This window comes from Mus musculus, chromosome 12, assembly GCF_000001635.26.
Source record: "Mus musculus strain C57BL/6J chromosome 12, GRCm38.p6 C57BL/6J".
Lineage (NCBI taxonomy): Eukaryota > Metazoa > Chordata > Mammalia > Rodentia > Muridae > Mus > Mus musculus.
Window position 1 is genome coordinate 111476177 of NC_000078.6, and position 26744 is coordinate 111502920.

General features: G+C 47.4%; 1 protein-coding gene and 1 long non-coding RNA gene across 4 annotated transcripts; both read right to left on the reverse strand.

Annotated features, from left to right (window-relative positions):
• Positions 1 to 26533, reverse strand: Gm40578. 3 transcript variants are annotated; one of them, XR_001780709.2, is made up of 5 exons: positions 23289 to 26533; positions 22085 to 22181; positions 19670 to 20548; positions 10310 to 18998; positions 1 to 446 (listed from the first exon to the last, which is right to left on the reverse strand). It is a non-coding gene; the product is annotated as a predicted gene, 40578 (long non-coding RNA). The 3 variants fall into 3 exon arrangements; XR_003950152.1 differs by lacking the exon at positions 10310 to 18998 and having other exon boundaries at positions 20400 to 20548; XR_003950153.1 differs by lacking the exons at positions 10310 to 18998; positions 19670 to 20548.
• On the reverse strand, positions 8433 to 9647 carry Gm266 (predicted gene 266). The gene has a single exon (NM_001033248.3). It carries the CDS (start codon positions 9592 to 9594, stop codon positions 8992 to 8994), a length of 603 nt encoding a protein of 200 aa, NP_001028420.2. The 5' UTR covers positions 9595 to 9647; the 3' UTR covers positions 8433 to 8991.
• Positions 26534 to 26744: the final 211 nt, after the last annotated feature.

The window sequence follows — 26744 nt, forward strand, 5'->3', positions numbered from 1 at the left end:
AGAAAGAAAGAAAGAAAGAAAGAAAGGAAGAAAGAAAGAGAAAGAAAGCCAGTTCAGAATAGGGACAAAAATCCATATAGAAAGGCGGGAAATAGCCAACACTGCAAGTGAATTCTATTTTTATTACTATAACTAGTATTTTTTTTTTTAGATAAAATCTGACTATGTACCCCCAGGCTGGTCTCGAACTTGAGACAATCCTGCCTCTGCCTCCTGGGGGCTTGCTGAATTCCCAGCATGAGGCATCTTGCTTCCTGCAAATGCATTAAAAACCTCGGTCATTGCTTAGTGCTCCCCCATCAACCATTTTGTCTGAGCTTCTGAATCGCCTGGGGGTTATCCGAGGTTCCAGGACTCTAGCCTCTTAGAACGTGAGACCTTGATCTGAGAAACCACACCGCCTGATCCCGGAGCATCCGTTGAGCCTGTAGACATGCTGGCTACTCCTGGTTGGGGGTTAGGGAGAGACAGAAAAATAGAGAATGACATCACACAGTTTAGGATGTTGGAGGACACCTGCCTTGGTCTTCCCTGTGCTTTCCTTTGTACCCAACGGCCCTTGCCACGGTGCTCTCAGACCTCTGTGGTCCCCTGTGCCTTCAGTCTCAAGAGGATGCTCAGGGAGAGTAAGCCCTGAGGGTCATCATGAGGCTTATCTAGAAGAGAGGGACGAGAGAGGCTGCCACTGCATGTTGGTCTTCTGTGGAGTGGGCAGTTGGTGTTCCCACCTCATCTCTCTGCAGACAGTACTGGAGGGAGACCCTGATCTTGTCTTGCTCTGTCACTTTGAGTGGTGAACTATGATATCTGTGTCTACCAGGTGGATACCAGAGTCTTTCCATGGGTCTTGCCTCAGCACGTGAGTCTGTCTCAGCTGACATCACTCTGCCAATCAGCCCTAGTCTGAGGGAGCTGCAGGAAACCGCAGCACAGCACCAGAACTCATTTGGTGTGTTTCTTTCTATGGAGTCCTGACATGTGGAGCTCAACTACGCAGTGTTAAGACAGACCAGACCAATACACGTATGTCATTGGTAAAGACTCCTTCATCACTGTCCTTTCACAGGCTTGCTTCAGCAGAACATCCTTTCACCTGTGTTTATTTTAGTTAAATGTTCTTATATGAGACTATCTTAGTCTTTTACCTGCGACCACTTCAAGAAAACATTCCTTCCCATGTTTGTCCCAACAAAACACCATTCAATATAACTGACTTTTTAAAGGACCCTTAAGTTTCCACTTCACATCCGAGCTGAGAATATGGTAGGCCTGTACAGGTTTACTATAGTTGCTAAAACTTAAAACAAAATTGGAAGATTGCTGAGGTATGCAGAGAAGAGGGAGAGAGGATGAGAGTCTTTCACTGGTGTAGCGGTGACTACATTTGTCACAATTGTTACCCCAAGGGCATCTATTGCAGAAGAGGAAGCCAATAACAAGATGTGTGAGACAGTCCTTCCTGTGCAGTGAGCCTGTGCCCAGCCATTGAGGGCCTGTATGGAGGACCCAGCCAGGAGGGAGGCTTAGCCTGGACTCAGCACAAATGGCCTCACCAAGCTGGTGTCTACACTGTTGAGTGTTCACTGCCAAAAGCAGGCAGCAATGCTGAGCTCTTATGTGGCTCTCTTGTGTAACAGCCAGCTCCTTGGTGGGAAGACTTGCCTTACTACTACCATGTTTTCTCTAACATCAGCATCCAAAGGCCCATTCCGTGCCCCAGGCACTTTCCATGGTGCTGTTCCATCGGGTAAGGCATTAGGGAACCAGAAGGGAGGTGTCTTAGTCAGGGTTTTACTGCTGTGAACAGACACCATGACCAAAGCAAGTCTTATAAAGGACAACATTTAATTGGGACTGGCTTACTGGTTCAGATGTTCAGTCCATTATCATCAAGGTGGGAGCATGGCAGCATCCAGGCAGGCATGACACAGGAGGAGCAGAGAGTTCTACATTTTCATCTGAAGGCTGCTAACAGAATACTGGCTTCCAGACAGCCAGGATGAGGGTCTTAAAGACACAGTGACACACCTATTCCAAGAAAGCCACACCTTCTAATAGTGCTACTCCCTGGCATATACAAACCATTACAGGAGGCAAATTCTCAAAGATGTAGTCTATTAGTTTGTTTCCCCATCATGGCAAAATACTTGGTAGAGAGCAACTTAAAAGTGAGAGGATTCTGGCTCACAGGCTGGGAGGATCCATCCTGGTGAGGAAGACATGGTAGCCAGAGCCTGAGGGTGCTTTCTCCTGTCTTGTCGATTAGGAAACAGAAAGAGGGGCTCTTGCACTCCTTTCCCCCATTTTATTCTGTCTGCTCTGGGCCCGATTAAATGGTACCACTCGATCCAGAGACGCTCCTCCTTCCTCGGTTAACCCTCTCTGGAAACCTCACGGACAAGCCCAAAGGTGTGCCTTACTGACGCTCTAGGCGTTTCTTACTCCAATGAAAATTAACGATTGCAGACCGCCTTGTCTTCATGCACTGACTCTGAACCAGCAACCTCACCCGATTGTTGCTGTACAACTGAACGGACCAAAAGTGCAGCTTGGGCCCCTGAAGTAGCCATGGAGCTAAAGGGTGAACTGATAACAGTTTATACAGTCAGCCGTGCCTTCCTGGGCCAACGCTGACAAACGCTTCGAGTGAACTGATCGAGTTCACTCAGCTGTCATCCTGCCTGACATCCATCAGGAGCCTAGAGCCACACAGGTCAGCCTTTACCTGACTGCACAGCTGAAGGACAGCAATGGAACTCAGAATGAAGGGGCCAAGCACACTCATCTCAACTGAAACAGAAGAAGCAGGGATGAGAGCCGGGCACACGTGAAAAATACAATGAAAGACTAGGCTTTCCTTGGCTGGCCTGAGGAAGTAGAGCTCAGGTTTCCTGCCAGGGCTCATGTCGCCTGGGACACAATGCATTTTTCATTCCACTTCAATGAAAGCCTCAGTAGACAGAACCCCGAGTGCTGGCTCCAGGTCCTTTTGTAGCTCACCTGTCTGGCCTCCTTGCAAAGCGGGGCTTCACTCTCAGCTAAGCTTGCCCAGTCTCCTCCTTGGGAAAGTGCCTTAGAGACAGTGTGTTTGACCCCAGGCTTCTCCAGTTCTCTGGTGAAGGAGTTAATTTCACAAAGAAGTGAAGTCCCACCCTCACGCCCACCAGATCCAGGAGCAGTTGGTGAGGTGGAGGATGATTAGAGCGAGCGCTTTGCTCTGCTAAGCCCCTGAGTACATCATCTTCTTCTCATAACTCAATGAGCAGTCTGCACCTACAAGGTAATTTTTTCCCTCAGTTGAACTCGCTCTTGTTTTCTTCCACTGTGGAGAGAGGCTCAAGGTCCCAGTGGTCGCTGCAGCCATTCCTGGGCTCTGATAATCAGTTTCCAGACTATATTCATCACTCCACGAGCCAAAGCAGTGTCAGCTGAATGTGCTGTGGCCTGGAAACAAAATCCTAAACTTTAGCCCTCACAATTCTATAAAATACCGGAAAAGGAGACGGCACCTGCAGTATGTATCCGGATGTGAGCAATGTCCTCCGGTCTGCAGATCCATGAAGCTGAGATGACTTTACCTGCCGTCCCTCCTCCCACCTCTCACACTGGCTGACTGGAGCTCTGGCCTCAACAGTTCTCAGTCATACAAAAGGTCATGCCTGTCGCCAAACCTGCCAAACCGAAGTTCAGTCCCCGGTACTCACAGTAGAAGGAGGATCAGCTCCTGAAAGATTTCCTCTGACCTCCACGTACACACAATGACAAATGCACACACATACAAAGAATTCGTGTGTGTGTGTGTGTGTGTGTGTGTGTGTGTGTGTGTGTGTGGTGGGGGTGTGATGTGGCATGGTTAACAGCACCCATGTAGGACCTAACACAGTCCAGCACTCTTGCAGAGGACCTAAGTTCAATTCCAAACCTCCATAGAGTGGCTCTGATGCCCCCTTCTGGCCTCCATGGGCACTGCACTCATTTAGTACACAGAGGGAAAACAGTCACACAAATAAAATAATCTTTAAATATATATGTTAATGAATATTTTTTAAAACTTCAAAGGTCCTTTAGAAAGATTGTGTACCCAATCAGTAGGCTCTGTAGAAAGCCAGGGGTGCAAGTCCCCACCAAGCTAGCAGAAGCCCGAGTTAGAAAAGGGATAATTTCACAGACTTTTAGGGGTATCTTTCCTTTAATGGGTTGACCTCAAATCACGGGAGTGGGGAAAGGTTCTGGAAGAGTCACATCAGCACAGACATGACCAGCGTGGACTACAGAAAGGGCACACTAGAATGAAAGAGTGGACCGCCAGAGACACGCTAGAAATGTGTGCAAGCTCACATGGAGGTCAGTGGGACAACTTACGGAGTCTGTCTGACCTTCTTTAGCAGGCTTCTCTTTCCTTCCTTCTTTTTTCTTCCTTTTCTCACGGTAAAAAGAAGCCAAGACGCACCTTCAGCCTTCTACTGGGACACCCCACCAGGCCACTGGCTACTGTGGGTCACCTTCAGCTTCCCACTGAGTGGTGACAGGGCTAAACTGTGTGTTCATGATTCTGCAATTCCAGTAACAAACCTTTCCCTTCCTTCTGAGCAGCCTTCCCCTGGCATCCTCAAGGCCCTGTCTCACGATGGCCTGCCTGCCTGGAGAGTTTTTGCCTTCAGTCACCACACTGCTCAGGGAACAGAGCCAGGTCGACATTTTCAGAGGTTTGCAATCAGAACCCCTTCCAGACTCACGGCAATCTTGGATATTTACTAATAAACCCAAACCAGAACTGTCTCAATCTCCGGGCTGTGAACAGTAAGTGTGGGTTCTCCATGCTCTGCGGGGCTTAGGAGCCTGGCATGCTGAGCTGAGCCCGCTGTGCTGGGTCTCATCTGGTTCACTTTGGTCTCTGGAGATGTCATCAGAGCTCCATCATGTTCATGCTCACCTACCTGGGAAGGACTCGCTTGCAGGCTCGCCTGAGCAGCTGCTGCTGGCTGGAGACATCAGTTCCCTGCTGTGCTCATGGGGCCTGTCAGTGAATATATGCACTTCTCAGGGGACAAGCATGGCAGACGGTGACCCTTTTGTGATTTTGAAAGGAGCATCCCATCACTTAGGACATATTATGTCTCTGAAATAAAGAGCTCTAATAGGGCAGATCAGCCTTCAGAGCTCAGGTCACCAAGTGACAGAAACACAGGGAACTTCCACTACAAGATGACATTGAGGTCCTGTGTTAACAAGGCAGAGCATGCAATGCAACACTGGAGAAAGGAATGGGTATTTCTCAGAAGAGGAAAGTGATGTCATTTTAGCACCTCCCCCTCTCCTCTTCCCCCTCCCCCAAATGATCCTCAGCACCACAATGGCCTTAATCACAGGCACTCAAACAGCTCTGCCAAGCCCAGGGACAGGCTACTCACTACCTCCCTCTCTTCCCCTCTTTCCACTCCACTGAACAGTACCTGCAAGGACCAAGCACCCTGACAGTGCTATCCGCCCCTTGCACACTCACTTTGGAGTCATTTAGGCCAGCCACTCTTGTCACCAAAGGGACACAGGCAACTTATACCTGACATTACAGATGTTAGAAATATACAAAGGGGGCTGGTGAGATGGCTCAGTGGGTAAGAGCACCCGACTGCTCTTCCGAAGGTCCGAAGTTCAAATCCCAGCAACCACATGGTGGATCACAACCACCCGTAATGAGATCTGATGCCCTCTTCTGGAGTGTCTGAAGACAGCTACAGTGTGCTTACATATAATAAATAAATAAATCTTTAAAAATATATATACAAAGGGGGCTGGCGAGATGGCTCAGCAGGTAAGAGCACTGACTGCTCTTCCGAAGGTCCTGAGTTCAAATCCCAGCAACCACATGGTGGCTCACAACCATCTGTAATAGGATCGGACGTCCTCTTCTGGTGCTTCTGAAGTCAGCTACAATGTACTTATATATAATAAATAAATCTTGGGCTGGAGCAAGCAGGGACTGAGCGAGCAGGGCCAACCAGAGCAAGCAGCTACAGTGTACTCCCATACATAAAATAAATAAATAAATCTTAAAAGAAAGAAAGAAATATGCAAAGGAAAATCCTGTGTGTATGTCTTTAACTGTGTGCACATGCATTTGTATCTCTACATGAATGTGTGTGTGTGTGTGTGTGTGTAGTCCTGTATGTATGCCTTTAATTGTGTATATGTATATGTAATTCTGTGGAATGTCTGTGTTTGTATATAATTCTGTGTGTGTGTCTTTAACCATATACATATGTGTGTGTATGTGTCTGTGTGTTTGTGTAATCCTGTATGGATGTCTTTAATTTGTGTGTGCGTGTCTGTGTGTGCAATCCTGTATGTCTGTGTGTCCCCCAGCAAGCTGCTTCCTTCTCACTCCTGATAGAGGAGTGAGCCTCACACTCTGCTCCTTCAGTCTGGCCCACCAGCCAGTCAGGAAGAGCCCTGGATGCTCAACTGGAAACTTGGATCTAACTGGGGGTATCTGAGGTCATCCCAGAAGTCCACGGGCAGAAAAGCATGGCTGGGAACGTTTCATTGGATCAAGGCCTGATATTCATAGGGACTAGGACCCAGGGACTATAAGCAATCTGTGAAGGCTTCAGCACCAGCCGATGGATAGTTGGAAGGGGTCACCCTGCTTGCTCCTGTGGCCAACTGCTCAGGCTGGGAATCTTTTCTCTGCAGAGCCCCTGTCCAATGCAGGGAGAATCTTATTGTTCATCTGCTCCAGCAGCATGGCTGGCTTTGATCACAATGTGGAGGCCAGGAAAGTGTTCCCACTGTTCCCACAAACTCCTCCTCATCTCTGAAACAGAGCCTTAGAGAGATGGTTGAAGTCTGGCAGGAGGGTGGGCCAACAAGATGTGCATACACACACACACACACACACACACACACACACACACACACACACACATCTGTGTGATGGGTTTTAAGCCTTGCAGAGTGAGCATCCTGACCCACCCTGTCTCAGGATGGGGAAAAAGAGCGAGAGTGTGGAGGCAGGACAGCGTGGCCAGTGGACCCTCTCTAGGCGGATCTGTAGGTGGGTTCTGCAACATACTCTTTGCATTAAGGGGAAAACTTCCCTCTTTGGAAGTATTACATATCATATAAATAAAAGTGAACAGACCCTGTCACCTCATTGGTCACAGAACTTTCTGTTCACAAAGTTAACCGTTTCAGGGAAGAGGTGGGATCTAGGCTTTCTTGTTTGTGTTAGGTTATTTAATTGGGTGAGGCTGCAAACCGAAAACTATGCTGCAGCTAAAGAGGATTATTATTATTATTATTATTATTATTAACAACAATGACGTTGCATGCCGGGCAGTGGTGGCACACGCCTTTAATCCCAGCACTTGGGAGGCAGAAGCAGGTGGATTTCTGAGTTTGAGGCCAGCCTAGTCTATAGAGTGAGTTCCAGGACAGCCAGGGCTACACAGAGAAACCCTGTCTGGAAAAACAAAACAAAACAAAAACAAAAACACTATGTTGCAGCTAAAGAGGACTTATTATTATTATCATCATCATTATTTACTTATTCACTTTACATTCTGCTCACTGTCCACCTCCTCCCACAAGCCTTCTCCCATTCTCCATCTCCTTCTCCCCTGAGTGGGTGGGGACCCCTTGGGTATTCCCCCCACGCTGGCACATCAAGTCTCTGTGAGGCACATCCTTAGAGAGGACTTCTTAACTCATGCACATATCTCAAAGGTCAGTTTTTAAAGCTTATCCTGCACTACTAAACCAATGCACTAAGAACTTTTGTGAGTTCCAGGACAGCCAGGGCTATACCGAGAAACCCTGTCTTAAAAAACCAAAAAAACCAAAAAAACCAAAAAAAAAAAAAAAAAAAAAAAAAAAAAGGAACTTCTGTCACAGGAAAACACCGCTGAATGACCCTTACATGTCTGCCCAATCTCCTGCTAGGTATTCAGACAACAACAGCAAAAAATCTGAATCTAAAAAACAAAACAAACCCCTTTGGTTCTTGGCAGCAACACTGCAGGAATACACCAGAAGACAGGGGGCCTGCTCCCCTCCTCCTTACAAACATTCATTTCCTGGAAAATAACCAAAGAGAAGGTATGCAAACACTTCAGGAGTTAGTGGCTGGGAGGTGGCTCACTGGGGAATTCACTTGTTTCGCAAAGCCAAGGCCCTGAGTTCAAATCTCAGCCCATGTCTATAATTCCAGTTCTCCTTCAACAAGGTATGACAGGTGAACCCAGGAGCCCATGAACAACAAAAAACAGACACCCTGTCTCAAACAAGAGGGGAGGACCAAAGCCTGGCTGTCCGTTTACACGGGCGTGCCCACACACAATGCACTCACAGCACACATGCACACAACGAAACTTTTTTTTTAAAAGTAAAGCTTTAGCAATAACTGGTTTACACACAAGCTAGAAAGGCACATGTTAAAAATCACCAACTTCTAATTTTATTCCCAATGCAGAGGATGTGGAAACCAACTAAATGTCAATTACAAGGTAGGGCCGAGCTATCTTAGTGTGCGTGCACAGTTGTCTCCCGTCCAGTATCCCCTTTCAAACCAACATGACATAAGTCATAACTATATTTAGGAATTCATGTTGAGGAAAATCTCACTGCTGGATTCAAGGCTGTAAAGGAGAGAAAACCGTCCTAAAGCTGAAGAAAACCTTTCATCAGTGCACACTACCCAACCAATCAAAAGTTCCCGAGTTGCTATTTACAAAAATTAGACGGGTGGGTGGGAGTCCGAAACAGATTGAACAGGGCTGTAAATTTTCTCTACGGTAAAATGTAAATTTTGGTTTCTTCTTGTAGCACAGTCGGAGGTCAACAGAGGGGATGTTGCAAAGTTTTTGCCTAACATTGAAGAAAGACAGGCAGGCAGATTGAAGCACCATCACCCTTTGCGGTGAATACACAGAAAAGCAGCCACTGTTGGATACGTTTCTGGGAAAAGGCACTGAGCCGGCGGACCGTGGCGCGCTAGCCAATGAACCTCTCGGCGGGCCACGTCTCCAGGGCGTTGGCGGGGATGCGGGGAGCCTCCTGTCCCGGCGGGGCCAGGGCCTCCATCTCGCGCACCACCTGCGTGAACACGTGGTCCACCATCGTTTTGCTCTTGGTCGTGATTTCCAGGAACGGGCAACGCCACTCGCGGGCCAGCGCGCGGCCCTGGGCCGTCAGAACCTGGCGCTCGGCATCTAGGTCGGCCTTGGTGCCCACCAGCACGAGCGGGACCGCGCGCGAGCCCCGCAGCCGGCCCATGCGCTCCCGCAGCGGCCGCACGGCCTGGAACGAGGCCTCGTCGCACACGCTGTAGAGCACCACGAAGCCGTCGCTGTTCCTGATGTACAGGTCTTTGAGGGTGACCAGATGCTCGGCGCCCACCGTGTCCACGATTTCCAGCAGCGCGGGAGCCCGGTTCACCTCGATCACCTTGCTGAACAGCTCCTCCACCGACGGCTCGCAGCGCTCGGGGAAGCGGCCGCACGCGAACTGCGTGGCCAGCGCCGTCTTACCCACCGCCACGCTGCCCAGCACCACCACCCGGTAGTCTTTGGCGGGGCGCAGCACTAAGCCCTCCATGGCCCGGACAAGGGGACGCGGGGAATGGCGCTGGGAGGCAGCTTGGGGAGGACCGGAGGGCGGGGCGCGAGGCGGAGGGCACGCGCGCGTCCCCGTGGCGCCCGAGAGGAGAGGCCCCGTCGCCGCCCAGGGTCCCTGGGTCTCGGCCCCACGAGTCTCTTCGCCTAGCCGAGCGCGCTGCTCCGGATCCCACCGCCCCACGCTGCGCCTGCCCTACTAGCACCTCGCCCGAGCCTCCTCTCTCCCCTAGGTTCCCAGCCCTGCCCGGCCTCCCTCCCACACCCCGCAGACCAGCTGGGGCCCCTCAGTCAGTCCTGAGCTGGCTATCCTAATGAGGGAGCCCCTCGGTTGACAGAGCAGAAGGTAATCTGATCCCTTCCTGGCCAACCGAAGAAAGACAGGGATTTCCGCAGCATTCCAGATGCAGACGTGCCCGCTCACGGCCTCTGCTCCCTACCGCTGGCCCCGCCAGGCTGGGAAGACCCCACGCTCTGGAGGACGGGCGTGGAGGGGGACAGATGAAGCTGGTCAGAGAGGACCCCAATTCCCTCTTGGGCGCTGTGATCGCTCACTCTGGTCCCTTCTCCCTGAACTTTGTACAGTGCAAACCACACAGCCTCCCCCACTTCCCTCCTTCGTGGTTTCCCATCCTGGGGAAGACGCCTCACTTCAGCCATCCATACAACTGTGTCACTTGGTAGAAATGAAAACTCACCGAACAGCACGTAGAAACTGGGAAGCGCCAGGCAAAGCCCATAGCTACCTTCTCAGTCCCCTTCCACTCCTGGCTCCTTCGCCGGCTGCAGAGGAGAAAGCCTGGGTCCCATTTCTGGGTCCCATTTGTTTCCCTGAGTGAACTCTCTTCTGCCTCCCGGGGGAGGTGGGGGAACCAGCTGCCTAGGCTGCCTGCCCTGCTCTGGTGAACTTGAAGCGGTTCACCCGAGGAAGGCGCTTTTCTACAAACTATGCGGTAATTACATCCTTAACGTACAATGATTCCCAAAAAGAGATCTTATGGGGCATTCTGAGACGGCATATAGAGACTAAGAAGAAAACTAAGTAACTAAACATCCCCTGAGACACTTGAGCTCCATACAGGTTCAAAAGCTTCCTGCAGATAACTTTTGAAGGAATACAGAGCAATTTACAACCTCACAGAACAGGGGAGGAAACCCCACACAGCACAGCCACACCCAAATCTGGGACCCTGGCATCGTCAGGAACAAAATAATGACATTTTAGTCTGAAGAAATAAAATAAATAACAGGGATTCTCAGGGGACTAGTTTGGGAAAGATTCCACAAGAACTCTGTAGAAGCAAAAAATACAGCTTTTTGTTTTAGTATGGAAACCAATAGGTACGATATCGTGGTATAAGAAATACATATCTTGCAGGATCTTTGCCTAGGAGGGGTCTGGAAGCTAGAGATTAAAGACGTGGAGCTCATTCTCCCAGGAGCCCACTTTTACAGGGTTCAGCACCAAAGGAGTTTCCAGGGAGGATACCAACTCCCCCACAGTCCCCACCCTTGAACATAACAGCCGTCTTTATCTGTGCATCAGAGACTGCTCACAAGAGCGCTAAGATCTATCCTGCCCTGCTGACTGTTGGTATTCCTTCATAGGATTCCAGCCACACACTTCTGCGCCTGTCAGCCTGCAGTAATTGCACATGGCCTTGTGGTCTTGGGAGGTGCTTAAGTAAATAGCGTATAGAAGGTTAACAGAAAGTAGGGGAGGACCCCATCTATGGAGAAGTTACTATCTATGCTCGGTGGCTGATTTAGGGTCACACTCTCTTCTAAGTAACCCTTCACCGGGCTCTGTCAGTGAACCTCATTGGTTCCCCAGGTTTGACTTTGGTGGAATCATGCTTTGGTTTGTGATTAATGCCCTATAAGGAAGGGGTAGACGGCTGGGTGATGGTGGCACACCTTTTATCCCAGCACTCAGGAGGCAGAGGCAGGTGAATCTCTAGAATTTGAGGCCAGCCTGGTGTAAAGACTGAGTTCCAGGACAGCCAGGACTACACAGAGAAACCCTGTCTATAAATAAATAAATAAATAAATAAATAAATAAGGCAAAACCAACAGCAACAGAAAAGGAAGGGGTGGACAGCCTATGCCTCTCCAGGAAGAGCTCCCAAAACACGAGTGAATTATTAGCACACAAAGACATGAACTTGAAAGAGATTTACATATGAACTTTTCGCCAGAGATTCACTAGAGCACTTCAGATTGTCCTGGAACTCACTCTTTACACCAGGCTGGCTTTGAACACCATCAAGTGCAAGGATCAAAGACATGCAGCAGCAGCAGCCGGCTGCCTTGGAGGTCCCTGTGTTAAATGCACCTCCTTTCACTGGTTCTTGAACTGAATGGCTGGAGAGGGAACCATCTGTGAGTAGAAGTCTGGGAATCCCAGACCCATGTGAGGCTCAGAGTGTTTATGGGGCTGGCGATTGAGTCCTGTTAATGATCACTGACTTATTAATCAAGGCACTGGAACAGGACCACCGTGAAAGTCTTATCACAAGGGATTTGAAGAACTTCTGAGCTGAAAGTGGGATGCCCATCTGCAATAAGGATCCTCCGAGACCTCGCCTCTGCACCTCCACACTTCCTAAGGCAGGAGGTAAACGCATGGAGAGTGCTCCCTAGTTTCCATGAACCTTGAGAGTGTATTTGTAGATGCTCCCCTGTGAAGTGTGGGAGGCCCAGGATTGCCACTGGTTCTGAACTGGAGGCAGTGTCGTGGCCTGGTCCCCCAGCTTGCAGAGTCAGCAACTGCAGTGTCTGGGATCAGAATTAAATAACAGCTCCTCATTCACTGGTATGTGGGGAGTTGCTTGGTATGGAAACCCCCCACCCACAGTGGAAGTGCTGTGAGCGGCTGTTTCTGTAACAGGAGTCTCATGAACACAGCCGACGAGATGAAACATCACTTGAAGTTATGGATGATGCTGGGATGATGGGAACATCGGCAGCTGCCCCATCCTGGGGGACGGAAGGAAGGCCCTCCCTGCAGCAGCAGAAAAGGTCTTGAATTTTCAGGTGGCTGTTTAAGGGTTTGTTGTTGCTGAGGCTTTGAAGACCGCTGATAAAAGCCAGCCCACCCCAGTCATTCCTATTACTATTGGTACTCGTTACTGATGAAATGAAACCGTAACCCCGCCATAAAGACACAGGCTTCACCTTGCAATTCCATCTGAGTGCACCTGGGCGCACCACTGCACCTGTTTAACAGGATAAGGTTCCCCTCAGATCCTTCACCCAACACCAGCAAAGTGGGCTTCACAAGGTAGCATCCAGACATGCGGTTGGCCACAACCCTGCCCTGACCTCGGCTCCCCAGTCAGAGCTCCCTGAATTCACAGCATGGAGTGTGAGCTGGGTACAAGTCATTGGTCTTTAGAAGTGGATTCAGGGACCAGGAATGGAGACCCTGGGCAAGTCAGGAGCATGGCACAGAGAATCCAATGCCAGCATGCATGCTGAGTTGGGCACTAGAGTAAAATGTACCTTAAAATTGCCACTGCACACCCAGGAATGGAGCACGCTTGCTCGAAGCATCCACATACAGTCTACACTCATTGGGTGAGATGGAGAACAAACGTCTGGGTAGTGGCTGCAGAGAGTCTGGGTTGGAGCAGGCAGGCCACACCTGCACGGTTGGCTGGCTCCTGCAGCCATGACCTGGCCACAAGAGCAAATACAATGCACAAGAGAATAGAAGTGGCTGAGCCAGTGCTTGTGCTTTAAAAGTACCCCATCATTTGGGGGTGTGCCGAGTACCGTGTGACTTGCCAGTGTGATGAGATGTGGAATCACCTGGAGACAGGCCTGTGGGATGGCTGTGGATGCCGTGGGCTGTATAAAAGGAGACGTCTCTGTCAGGGAGCTTATGTTAGGGCACTTAGTTACATAGTAACAGGAGATGTAACTTTCTCTGTCGGGTGCTTATGTCGGGGCACTTAGTTACACAGTAACAGGAGATGTAACTTCCAGCTTTAACTGGAGTCTAAAACAAAACCAAGCACCTATGTTCTGCTGGAGGATGGAAATGCTCCTGCACTGCAGTGGATTTGATGCGAATTGTTGCTCCCTGACCAAGGTACCTACAGCCCAAGACCGTGTTACTGCATACTTCTAAATCAGAGGTTTTATTAGGAATGAGCATTTGGTTTTTATAATCAATAAGTTAAGTAAGAGTGTCCCACAGCTAACGTTGTGATTTGTAGGAGTGAAATCCCAACTACTGAATAGCACTTCTCTCACCTCTGCCATCCAGACAGTCTTCTGGGTGTTTTGTTTTGTTTTGTTTTGTTTTGTTTTGTTTTGTTTTGTTTTAACTGTGATTGGCTGTGGCTGTCTTACACCTTACACACTGGTCCCTCCTTTGGAGTGCTGTTCCCTCAGGAGCCTGCATGATTTGCTTGCTCGCTGAATTAAGGTTTCTTGCTGCACTGTCTCTGGCATGCCGTGATCCTCCCATGCCGACTGTTACATGTGGACTGTGTCTTCCTGTAATTCATATGCTGAAATTCTAGCCCTCAGGATCTCAGGTGACACTGCAGATATAAACTTTGAATGCAGAATTGGTGCAGATATATTAAAACGAGCTCAGACTGGAGAAGAAGGATCCCTATTCCAAGATAACTAGGGTTTGATAAGGGCGGGGGCATCATGGCTCGATCAGTAAAGTGCTTGCCTTGAAAGCAAGAGGACCCAAGTTCAACACCCAGAACCTACATAACACAAGCTGGGTGTGGTGGCCTGCACTGGAAGTCTCAGCTCTCAGGATTCCAAGACAGCAGATTCTTGGGTCTTGAAGGCCAGCCAGACTGACCTACTTAGCAAGTTCCAGAGCATTGGGGAACCCTATCTCAAAAGAATAAAGAGAGAGAGAGAGAGAGAGAGAGAGAGAGAGAGAGAGAGAGAGAGAGAGAGAGAGAGAGAAAAGAAACAAAGAAATGTGTCCAGTGCTTGAGGAACAATGTTCAAATTGTCCTCTATCTTCTACATGCAAAGACATGTATGTGAACATGTACACCTACATGTACACAAACCCTCACACACGCATACACATACAGGAGAGAAATCTGGACACAGACATGCCTGAGTGGAGACCAGCAAGTGAAGCCCAAGACGAAGGTGGAGTCAGCTTTCACAGAACGGAGAAGAACCGGTGGCACCAGCAGTCACAAGCAATCAAAGCTGGTGCTCCGGGAAGGCTCTGGAGGGCCCTGTCGGCACCCTGATCTTGCACTTCCTGCCTGGGAATGGAGGCAGTCTGTCTGTCCAGGGTGTCCAGTCTGTGCAGTGCCTTCAACCTGAAAATGTTAGCACAAGCCAGCGCTGGCCATCCGGTCTCCCTCTTTGCTCAGACTTCCTCTATTGACCTGTTAATGTTGCTGCTCTCCATGGGAAAATGAGTAGTTTTAAAGGAAACAACCTTAGTCTGGGACAAGATGGCTCAGTGAGCAAAGACAGCAAGCCTCACAACCTGAGTTCAATCTGGGGATCCACATGGCAGAAGGTGAGGACCGGCTGCCACAACTGTCCTCTGAACTTAATGGGAGGACAAGGGCGTGCACACACACACATGCACGCACATGCACACTCACAGTGTTAAAAAATAAAATATCTTATTATTAACCCAATATAACTGACACAGGTTCAGGAGTACAGACTCTAAAGAAAGAATTATAACAACTCTCACAGACAAGGCGTCAGTACAGCCATGGAATGCATAAAGAGACTTAGATAGGGTGGGCATGCTGGTACATGCATTTAGTCCCTTTACTCGAGATTTAGAGGCAGGTGGGTCTCCATGAGTTCAAGGACAGCCTGGTCTAGATAGCAAGCTCCAGGCCAACTCTGGCTACATAGAAGCAGTGGGGGGACTGACTCAGGTCCTTAGGCCAGCTAAGGAGGTAGGAGATTCTGACCACCCAGTGGAGACACCATCCCTGCTTACTGGGGAGCTAGGCAGGCAGGGTCTGCTGTGTTGAATCAAGGGAGAGTAAATGGAACACGCACTACAGAAAGTCTAGCCACCATCAGAATGTTAGGTCAGATACCAAGTTTGTATTCTAAGAGCTAAAGCCTTAGGAATCTTAAGACCTGTGATAAACAGCCTGTCCTGGTGGGAGGAAGAAATTGTCCACACCATGCGTGCTAAAAAGAATTTTGCGGCAATAATTTCTTTAGGAATTGCCAAAGCCTACCAGTCAGTCAATGCAGGAACCACAATTCATAGTTTGAGTATGCTTGGCCCAAGGAATGGCACTATTAGGAGGTGTGGCTTTGTTGGAGTAGGTGTGTCACTGTGGGTGTGGGCTTTAAGACCCTCATCCTAGCTGCCTGGAAGACAGTCTTCCACTAGTACCCTTCAGATGAAGATGTTGAACTCTCAGCTCCTCCTGTACCATGCCTGCCTGGATGCTGCCATGCTCCCACCTTGATGATAATGGACTGAACCTCTTGAACATGTAAGCCGGCCCCAATTAAATGTTGTCCTTCTAAGAGTTGCTTTGGTCATGGTGTCTGTTCACAGCAGTAAAACCCTAACTAAGACAGGGAGTGAAGATGATTATAGAAAAGGAAGAAAGAAGATGCAAGAGACAGATATGGGAGGACTGCTGGTCAATATCGAACCAAATGCAAGTGTATTTTCTCAGTGTCTTTTAAAGACAAGCAACAGAAAATATGACCAATTTCAGGAATATAAACAATGCCCACAAATGCTTATGTGTTGAGTTTATGGTACACAGCATCTATGTTTCACTAAGGCCATTTCCTTCGGGCTAGAACAGTCTCTCAAGGATGTATACATAAGTGGAGGAACTTGGCAGGGTATAACACACGTCTTAACTAAAAGCAAAGACAGATGTCAGCAGACTCATTCATGATTAATCACAAGCAAGAAGTCATCCAAAGTTAACTCTGGATGTGGCCCCCACATGCCCCCCCCGATTTATCTATACAAGCCAAAGCTGTCTCAGTTATTGGCACAGAAAGATTATGCCTGTTTTAGGCATCCCCTCAAGAAGTGTGGACCTTACCTATCATCGGTATATGAATTCTAGGTTTCATGCCCTGTCTTAGGTTGATCCAACTCTGAGAAAATCTTACTGGTCTTTTTTATCTATAAGAACAGCACACCTTATCAGTCACAAAGCAGAAAGTTGTGCCTATTGCCATCTGAAAACTCAGCTCTTAACAATCATTGGCACATGAATAATCTTGTATTCGTGGCCTGTCTTAGGTTGAGAAGGTTTTTCAAGACAATCTTACCGGTCATTATCTACCAACTTCTACTAGGGAAGACACTGGAGCCTGAATTTATGTAACTCTGCTTTGACATCTATAAAAGCTCTGATGATTTCTCTCAAAAGAACAGATAATAGACATGCCATAAAAAAGCCAAGTCATGCTATGGCCAATAAGAGAGACGTAACAAGGAACATGAAGGGAAAACAGTTTGTAACTTTTTCAAAATATCATTTGCAATGCTAGCAGCATCAAAAGACAAAGGTGTAGTAGGCTGGCCTAATGCTGCTTGTATTCTAATGCTATCTTATGGCCTCCAACATTTGAAGTCAGTACATAGCTTCTAGGAACCTAACCCCAGTGAATTCTGATTGGTTTCTCAGGCTAGGGGCCATGAGGAAAGAGAGAAAAGGGAGCTGCCATGCCTCAGGAGAGGTGTAGGAGGGAGAACCAAAGCCACCACGTAAAAGAGCCAAAAGAATGTGGCCCAACTGGTCAAGAGCAGCCAAGCTGGAACATAGAAATTAGTAAGTAGTAACGCGGAGTTATGGGTGGGAGGTGGATTCTAACAGCATGGAAGTTAGGCAGTTGCCTGGCTGTTGTGCTGCTTAAGGCATACTAAAATCTAAAGGCTGTGTGTGTGTGTTTCATCTGGGAACATAAATGGTCAAGGGTGAGGAAGAAACCCCATGCCAGGATCTGTCAAAATACCCATACTACACAAAGACTTTGCACTTCTTAAACTTACAATCTCCTTATGCAGGGCTAAAGAAGTATTCGCATTTTGAAAAATACATTGAAAGGTGCCTTTTTACTCAGGTCCAATTAGGCTGACTTTCATTATACATTTTTGGAGTTATACAAATCCATAGACATTGTGCATGGCATTCCAAGGGCTTCTGACTTTCATTCCTTGTACCTCACCTCCCATGATCTGCACTATATCATATAATGTGTCAATTCTTTGTTCTAGCCATCTATCTAAATCTTTTTGTATACTTAGGGCATCATCACATTTCCTGCAAGATGATTAACAAAACTAGCTGTTTGCACCTCTTGTATTAAAGCTAATGCAGAAGTGGTGGCACTGGCTGTGTCGTGAGAGCAACAACACCAACAGTGATCAGCCCAACCATACGTGTGCTCCTTGCCAGAGGATGACCTAATTCTCCCAATATTTGTAAGCCTTTTCAGAATACTAGGGTTCAGATAAATTTATAGGAATCATAATAAAAGCTGGTTGGTGTGCTATCATTACAGATTGTCCATCACAGAGCGCAAAAACACAATTGGACAAAAGACAATTAAAACAAGAAACACTGAACTCATTATCAGAGCCAATAACAAAGGTAACTTTCCCAATTAGTAAAAGATTGGGTGGGGTAATGCAGGATGCTACATTTACCTTAACACCAGAACCTGCTCCATTTTTATCCACAGCAAACGTAACATCATACAACACAGCTGCCAATTTCCAAATATGTCTCTGAAATTTTCCAGAATTAGCCCTCCAAATGCCCACTGTCATTTCCTTTTGTCCAATACTGTATTAATTTCCAGACCAGTACACGACTGAGTCAGGATAACCAGTCACATGAAAGGAAAGAGGAGAGTCATTAAAACAGCTTCTCCATTTGATTGATTGATTTTTTTTGAAGACAGGCTCCACAGTCTCCATGTTCTCTGTCCTTCAATGTCCAAAAGCCTGAGGCGAGGCAGCCTGTCCAGTCTGAGATACAGGCATTCCCATCTCAATGCTCGCACTACAGTCTTAGAGATATTCTTCTTCCAAGCCTGAGAGTCCACAGAAACACATCCAGCATTGGCACTATTTCTAGTAAAACAAATGGGGAGGCCCTGACCCATAGCAGTGTAATTCACCAGTTTGGAATACTTCTTACTCTCAGACCAAGGGAATTCTAACAGCTGAGAATTATTAGAAGTCACAAGTATTTCTGGCCTCGACCATACAGAAGAAAGAAACAAAGATGGGTCAGGCACTTATGTCCTCTACAGCTTCCCTATTGCAATCATCATGGCACTCAGCAAGGTCACGGTCAGCATCATTCTTTGTCCCAGCATCAGCATGCCTCACCAATCTCTCTGGCAGCCACCGTGCCCTTCAGCATCCTGTGGAAAGCACAAACATGCCCTTGTCCCCATACTAATACTGGGTCAGGACCATGCCATATGCCAGTAAGCAGATCCTTCCATTTCACTTGGGCATAAGTATGCCGAGTTGTAGGGTGCCATAGACACTCAGCAGCAGAGAGTTCCTTGGCATCCAAGGTCAAAAACTTCAAAATAAAATGTTGTGGTGAAGGAACAAGCAATGTCCCCCTTTTGTAACTGATTGTTTTAGGGCTCCATGGGCTCATTCTATAATCCCCTGTCCTTAAGGACATGTGAAATTATATATATATATTATAGATTATAACTTACATTTTATAGATTTAGCTCATATTTAAGTCATATTTAACACATATAATTAATATTTAATATATATAATTTTCATTTAAAGTACATAATTAATACCTAATGCATATTATTTATATTTATTGTAAGTAATATACATTAATGTATTTAAATCATATTCAGTGAATATAATTTATATCTAACTAGTATAATTTAATGTGGATAATTTATAAGTACGCATACATATGGGAGTATGTATGTAGTTATTAGGGATGGGTCATCTTCTGATGACACATGAATAAAATACACATTTTACATTCATGTTTCAATATATATAAATTCTACCTTTATAATATATGTTTTATATAATCTATATTTGGGATTACCTGCTGGATTGGGTCAAAACAGGCAGCTGTACTTATCTGTGGTCCATTTGATCTGTGAAAGGCAGGTCCAGGTCTTAGGACTCTTGATTCCCTAAAGCTTATGTGAACTTTAGTTTACAAAAGGATGTACATTAATATTTACCATTATATTGAAATCCGTATTTTAGAAATATAGTTAAGAGGTATCTGTTAGACAACAGGGGTAGACGCATGCCTTTGGGGCCTGGTGAAAGTTCTAAGTTTCGGTTAAAAGGCACAGAACATTTCCCCTCAGTCCAGAGGGCTGGATACACAGAGTGAACAGAGATGGTTTTAGCATGGTGAGAAGCATCTCTAAGTTTATATTCAGAAGGCAGCCAAAAGGAAACTAAAATCTTAAGCTTGTGACTGAGTTGTAAATGTTCCATTAGCTTATCAGAACTCCACTGAGTAATGTTAAAATTCTGAACTTTGAAATAACAATAGCATGAGGGGGGAATATGAAACATTTCCCCCTTTTCATATCTTAAATCATTTCTCACATCTCTGTAATTTGCATTTATATGATATAAAACATCTTCTCAGACCCTCCAACACTTAGAACTTGCATTTGCCAACTTTAAACGTCTTTCATCGGAAGCGTTTTTCTTTCTAAGTCGTCATCATCCACGCTCTCTTACACCCCCAACCTTCACTATTTGCGTTACCAATCTCAAACGTTTCCCCTAAACATGTTTTCTTAGACCTTAACCTGCTGGATTGGATCCTAAATCACCAGTGCCCGAGCTCGCTCGCTGTGCTGTCCTCTGGAGGGCCTGTCGCTCAGGACTCCCAACTTGATCGCTCTGCGCAGACTCCTCCAATCCTCCCTTCGTTCCGCCCGCTGCCATCTCCGCTCCTCTGGAGGTTGGGCAGGCACGCACACAGGATTTAAATTTTGAAAATTGATTAACCACTGTCCATAATATCAGAGAACTTCCAAGAAAAACTTTTAAAAACTGAATCTTAAAAGGCATTGGCGCCGGGCAATGGTGGAGCATGCCTTTAATCCCAGCACTTGGGAGGCAGAGGCAGGTGGAGTTCTGAGTTCGAGGCCAGCCTGGTCTACAGGGTGAGTTCCAGGACAGCCAGGGCTACACAGAGAAACCATTGGCTTTGGTTTTATTTGTGTTTTCTTTAACTGCAAACAGGTTTTAGTTCAAGTTTACTTTATACCAACACATTCCTGGCTGTGCCTAACCTAGAACACTAGAAAATAACCAAAATTGAGGGTGTGTGGAAACCTGTAATAGAAACCTGATATTTTCTGAATTAATTTAATACAATTGGAAGCACTGGAGAGATGGCTCAGTGGCTTAAAGCTCTTAACTGTTCTTGAAGAGAACCTGAGTTTGGTTCCCAGGACCCAAAGGGCAGCTCACAAGTGTCAGTAACTCCAGTTCCAGCGCCCTCTGCTGGCCTTCTCAAGCACTGCATCTATGTGGTGCACAGACATACATAAAGGCATACACACTTAAACACAAAGTAAAAACAAACATACACACACATACATAAATCGGGGGGTGCTGGAGAGATAGCTCAGTAGTTATGAGCACCTGATGCTCTTGCAGGACCATCTCTAACACCTGTTCTAGGAGACTGGATATTCTCTTTTGGTCTCTGTGGACACTGCATGCATGTGACAGATATGCATACATGCAAGCAAAACACTCATGTACATGTAATAAAAATAACTAAAATTTTTAAATCTTAAATACACACACATACACACACACACACACATAAACACACACATACACACAAACACACACATACACACACATACACACACAAACACACACATACACACATACACACATACACACACATACACACACAAACATACACACACACATACACACACATACACACACACATACACACACAAACATACACACACATACACACACATACATACACACACATACACACACATACACACACATACACACAAACACACACGTACACACACATATACACACACACAAACACACACGTGCACACACGTACACACACATACATACACACACAAACACACATGTACACACACATATACATACACATACCCACACACATACACACACACACACACACACACACACACTGAGATAGCTCAGCATGTAAAGGTACTTGCTGCACAAACCTGACAGCCTGAGTTTAGTCACCAGAACCTCATGATGCTGGAATAAGAGAACTGACTCTAGAGAAAACTAAGCTCCTGAGAGAACATTGCTCCCCATTCAAAGGCTTTGGCAAACACCTTGTACTGAGGGCTACGTGGAAAGTGACATGAGCAGTGGCTTGAGATGCTCCACAGGACAAGAAGTAGGCAAATCCCGTGCAACCTGGCATGTTCCTTAAAGATTTGTTTTAAAGCTAGGCAATGGAGGCACATACCTTTAATCCCAGGACTCAGGAGGCAGAAGCAGAGGCAGGTGATCCTCCAAGTTCAAGGTCAGCCTGGTCAACAGAGAGAATTTCAGGACAGCCAGGGCTATACAAAAAACAAAAACAAACAAACAAAAACACTGTCACAAAACAAACCAAAACAATAAACAAACAAACAAATACTTGTTTTTATATTTGTGCATTTGTGGGTATGACTGTGTCTGTGCACGCTATGTGTGTGTGTGGGGGGGGGGGATGACATACACACCATAGACATCAGAAAAGGGCATTAGATCCCTAAAACTGGAGTTGGGGGTGACTGTGTGCTGCCAGAAGTGTGGGACCCTAATGGCCATAGTCCACCATATGCTTTCCACCTTCACCATAACGGGCATTCCTCAACAGATAACAACTGAAAACAGCTCTGCCTTTACCAGTTCCCAATTCAAACCTTCTGCTCACAATGAGAAATCCCCCACCACACAGGATTTCTTACAACCCCCAGAGCCAAGGGGAAGTGGAAAGAACACATCAAACCCTAAAAGCGCAACTTAAAGACAAACAAACAAAAACACTTACCACCCAACAAACAATTAGTGATGGCTCTGACTATTCAAAACACATTTAATATTTACAAGAGTGGCAAACACCCTCCCCATCTCCTCCATTGGCACTCACCAGGTCAACTCCTCTCATCCTGGTACAATGATGCGATCCCTTGGATGGGATTTAAAAGGGACCAGATCCCCTTCTCACAACCAGAAAGAGTTTTGTTTGTGTCGTTCCATGGGACCAGCCCAGGCCTATTTGGGTTCCAGTCAGAAATGCTCGACACCACCCCACCAACCAAGAAGATGGCCCACCCCTCCTGACAGATGAAGGACTGAGGAGGCCGAGGAGGTACCACCACTGGTAGATCAGGATCTCCTGGCAGGACATGCATGACCTAGTGGCAGCTGCCTAGGCCACGTGCCCCCCACAGGCTTCCCTCTCCGATGCTCTGATGGCTGCCTTTCTTTTTCTTCATTCCTAACCCTCCTGATACCCATCAATGGAGACCCTCTCTTTGCTAGAGAGGTGTATAATGGACACAGTAAGATCACAGGAACCCAGGACTGCCTCCTTGAAGGGTGCCGGACCTGGATTGAGATTCCGCTACACCCTAATTCCATCTCCCTCCACTACCCCCAGCCCTTTCCTCTGCTTCCCTTACCACAACGCAGGTGACTGCCTCCAGAAAGCCTCCATAGATGGAGGCTGCAGATCTTGGAGATGCTGAATGGAATCCACGCCCCTGGCCAAGGTGGCACCATGCTCACTAACATTAATACTCATTTTCAGCTTTCCATTGGTGGTCCCTGGGACAAATGATGATGAATGGGACTTGTGGGTAAGCTCTACCCTTACAGTTACGCCAAATACCCAGTAGGGGACCTGCACATCTCCCGACAACTCCTCCCTGCCTCCAAATTGGCCTTTACCCAGTTACCATTCTTTAACAGAATCAAACTCCAAAGGAGATTCAAGCCACCCTCTCCTGGCTACAATGTATCCATTAAACAGCGGGCCTCCTCCCCCTAGCCCTCCCCCTAGCCCTCCCCCTAACTCTCTTTGTGGACAGCTTTTGGGGCCCGCTTGGCAGAAATCTGACATTGGCCCAGGACAGGGAAGTAAGCTCTGGCAGGAATCTGATTTGGAGCTAGAAAAAAAGACAAACAAACAAAACACTTACCACCATTTTGAGCTAGAAAAAAGACGTAGGCTCAGATATCCTGGTCATCCTGATCAGCCCTTAGATAAAGTGATCATGGGGCTTTGTTTATTGCCTTGCTTGTTCCTTGACTATTTGTGTTTATTGTCTTGTTTCTTCCTCAACCTAGAACTCACCTTATTATTTGCATGTAATTAAAGTGGTATAAAAGCAGACTGGAAAAAAAAAATTAACCTGACTCAGCCTCAGAACCAGCTGGGGTCATGCTAGAAAGTTGTCTAGTTGTCTTTTTTCTTTTTGATCCTTGCTCCTGCGCTGGAGAACCTGTTGACTGACTGAGCTGGCTTGGTCATCTCTCTACGCCTTTTCTTTTGCACTTCCCCCTCCCATCCACTGTTGGCAGCTGATCCCATTAACGACTCGATTCATGAACCCTGTGGGCCTTACCCACACAAAACTTACAAAACATTCCTTCTTTTAATCTATCCTCCCCCTTTGCCTCATAGGCCCTCTTCAAGGTCCCATCCTACACACTGCAGTAACATCACGGTCACCAAGCCAGTATGTGTTACCCTTCCCCCTTGCTCTTCTCCGGTGCAATAACATAACCAGTTCCTGCATTAAACCCCGCTTTTCAAAGTTTCTGCACCCCTGCAACGATTGTTCCCCAGGTTTATCTCTATGAGCCCAAAGAACGCACTTTACAGCTGGGAGGGGACCAGGGACGTCTTCATCCCTCTGTCCACCATCTCAACTGGGCGTCATGAGCCCCGCTGGAGCAGCCCTCGTCCAGACACACCATCTGGCTGGCGATTTCCAGGATAAGTTTTACCCAGCTGTACCTTCCTCCTTGGACAGTCTCTAGTCCCTCCATCGACAGATCTCCCCCCTCCCCCCCCCAGCAAGGGTTGTTCTACAGAACTCTAGACTTATTGGCTGCTGAGCAGGGAGGGGCGTGGCTTGCATTGTGTTGGGGGAAGAATGTGGCTCCTTTGTCAATGAATGGGGCTGGTGGAACAAAACTGACAAAGGCTCAAAGATCTCCAGGGAGACCTCAGGACATGCTATGCACCCAGCACCCTACCCCATGGTACCCACCCTGATGGCTTGGCTCCTCCCCTTCTCCTCCTGGTACTTTGCCCCATCCAGTTTCCAAAACAACAGATAAGTAGCAGTGCACGAACCACTGCCAATCAGGTTCTGGTCCAGTATCAAACCATCCCCCACATGGATGCTGACTTTGATGATACTGCCCTCTTATAAAGCAAGAGAGAGGAGCTGTGGGACCTTCATGGCCCAGGGTTACAGAGGAGCTTCAAACCCAGACACCTCAAACTTGAGGACAGAAGGAGTTGGCTCCCTCCTGCTTCCCAATCTGTTCCATAAAACCAGCCCCGCTAACCCTAGTAAGAATTTATTACCCTGACAGTAACCAAGCTTCACTCCTTGTTTGACCTTATAGGGTCCCTACACACACACACACACACACACACACACACACACACACACACACACACACACACACACACACATTAAAAGCCCCTGAGTATGTAGATAAAGCATCTTCCAACAGCCCTGACCCCTGCCCTGGTACACACACAGCCATATAAACCTTGCCCCAGAGACTCTGGCCACCTCTCCAGGGGCATAAGTACCCCTCAGTAAATGGAACCATTTCTCTGAAGCTGTTCCCAGCTGTTCATTACCCAAGCTAGATCCTGCACTGCACTCACCTGCACCCAGCTAAGCGTCCCTCCCTCTAGTCCAGCTGGTTCCAGAACGAGCCTAGCTACCCTGAGGGGAAAGCAGATGCAGGGTGGCACAGAAGTATGTGCAGAGAACTAAACTCAGGTCCTCTGGAAGACCAGTATCTCCCACTTAACCTCTAAGTCGTCTCTCCTGCCCCAGGTATTAAAAAAAAAAAAAAAGGCACAGGTAACCAGGTATGATAGCCCATGTCTCTAATCCTAGCACTCAGGAGTCAGAGGCAGACAAAGCTCTGTGAGGCCACCCTGGTCTACATAGTGAGTTCTAGGCTACCCAGGGCTACAAAGTAGGAACCTGCCTTTAAAAAAGTCCCAGGTAAGTCTCGGTGCAGAGTACATGCCTCACAATGCTCCTGCAGGTAGGCCCTTCTCTCCTCATGCCCATGTGACTATGGTATTCAAACATCCCTACCATGAGCCACCAAGGGGACCCTAGAGACCCCATAAAGCCACAGACTGCAAAGGGAGTAGAACCTGGCATGCCAGACTGACCCCCCCACAAGTTTAGGCACTGGCTCCCTTTCTTTTATTCTGCTCCCCGACCCCCAAGACAGGGTTTCTCTGTACAGCCTTGCCTATCCTGGAACTTGCTCTGAAGACCAGGCTGGCCTAGAACTCAGGGCTGAGATTAAAGGTATGCACCACCACCACCCAGCCCCCTTTCTATCTTAACTCTACTGACAAACAATAGCCAACTTTGACGCTGTGCTCAAGCCCCGGGAACTGTGTACATTGTGTAATGACTTCTGTCTCTGTGAACACACACATGAACACGGGAAGAGCAGCAGCGGGAGGTAGAGACTGACAGGGGCTCTACAGATTTTTCAACTTCCAAGTCGATGTTCTGAGCAGTGGATCAGTGGGGCTGAAAAGCAATTCCGGGGATAAAAGCATTTGTTACTGTTTCAGAGAACCTGGTTCTGTTCCCAGCACCCACATGGTGGCTCACAACCATCAATAACTGCAGTTCCAAGGGATTTGATGCCCTCTTCTGAGTTCCTTAGGAATCATCAGGCATGCATATGGTACACACACACACACAAGTGGAAACTTAAGGGTTCTTTGGAAAGTCAGTTGTGTCAGATGGTGTTTTGCTGGGGCAAACACGTGAAGGAGTGTTTTCCTGAAGTGGACACAGGTGAAAGGCTAAGACAGACTCATGAGGGAGCATTTAGCTGAAGCAGACACAGGA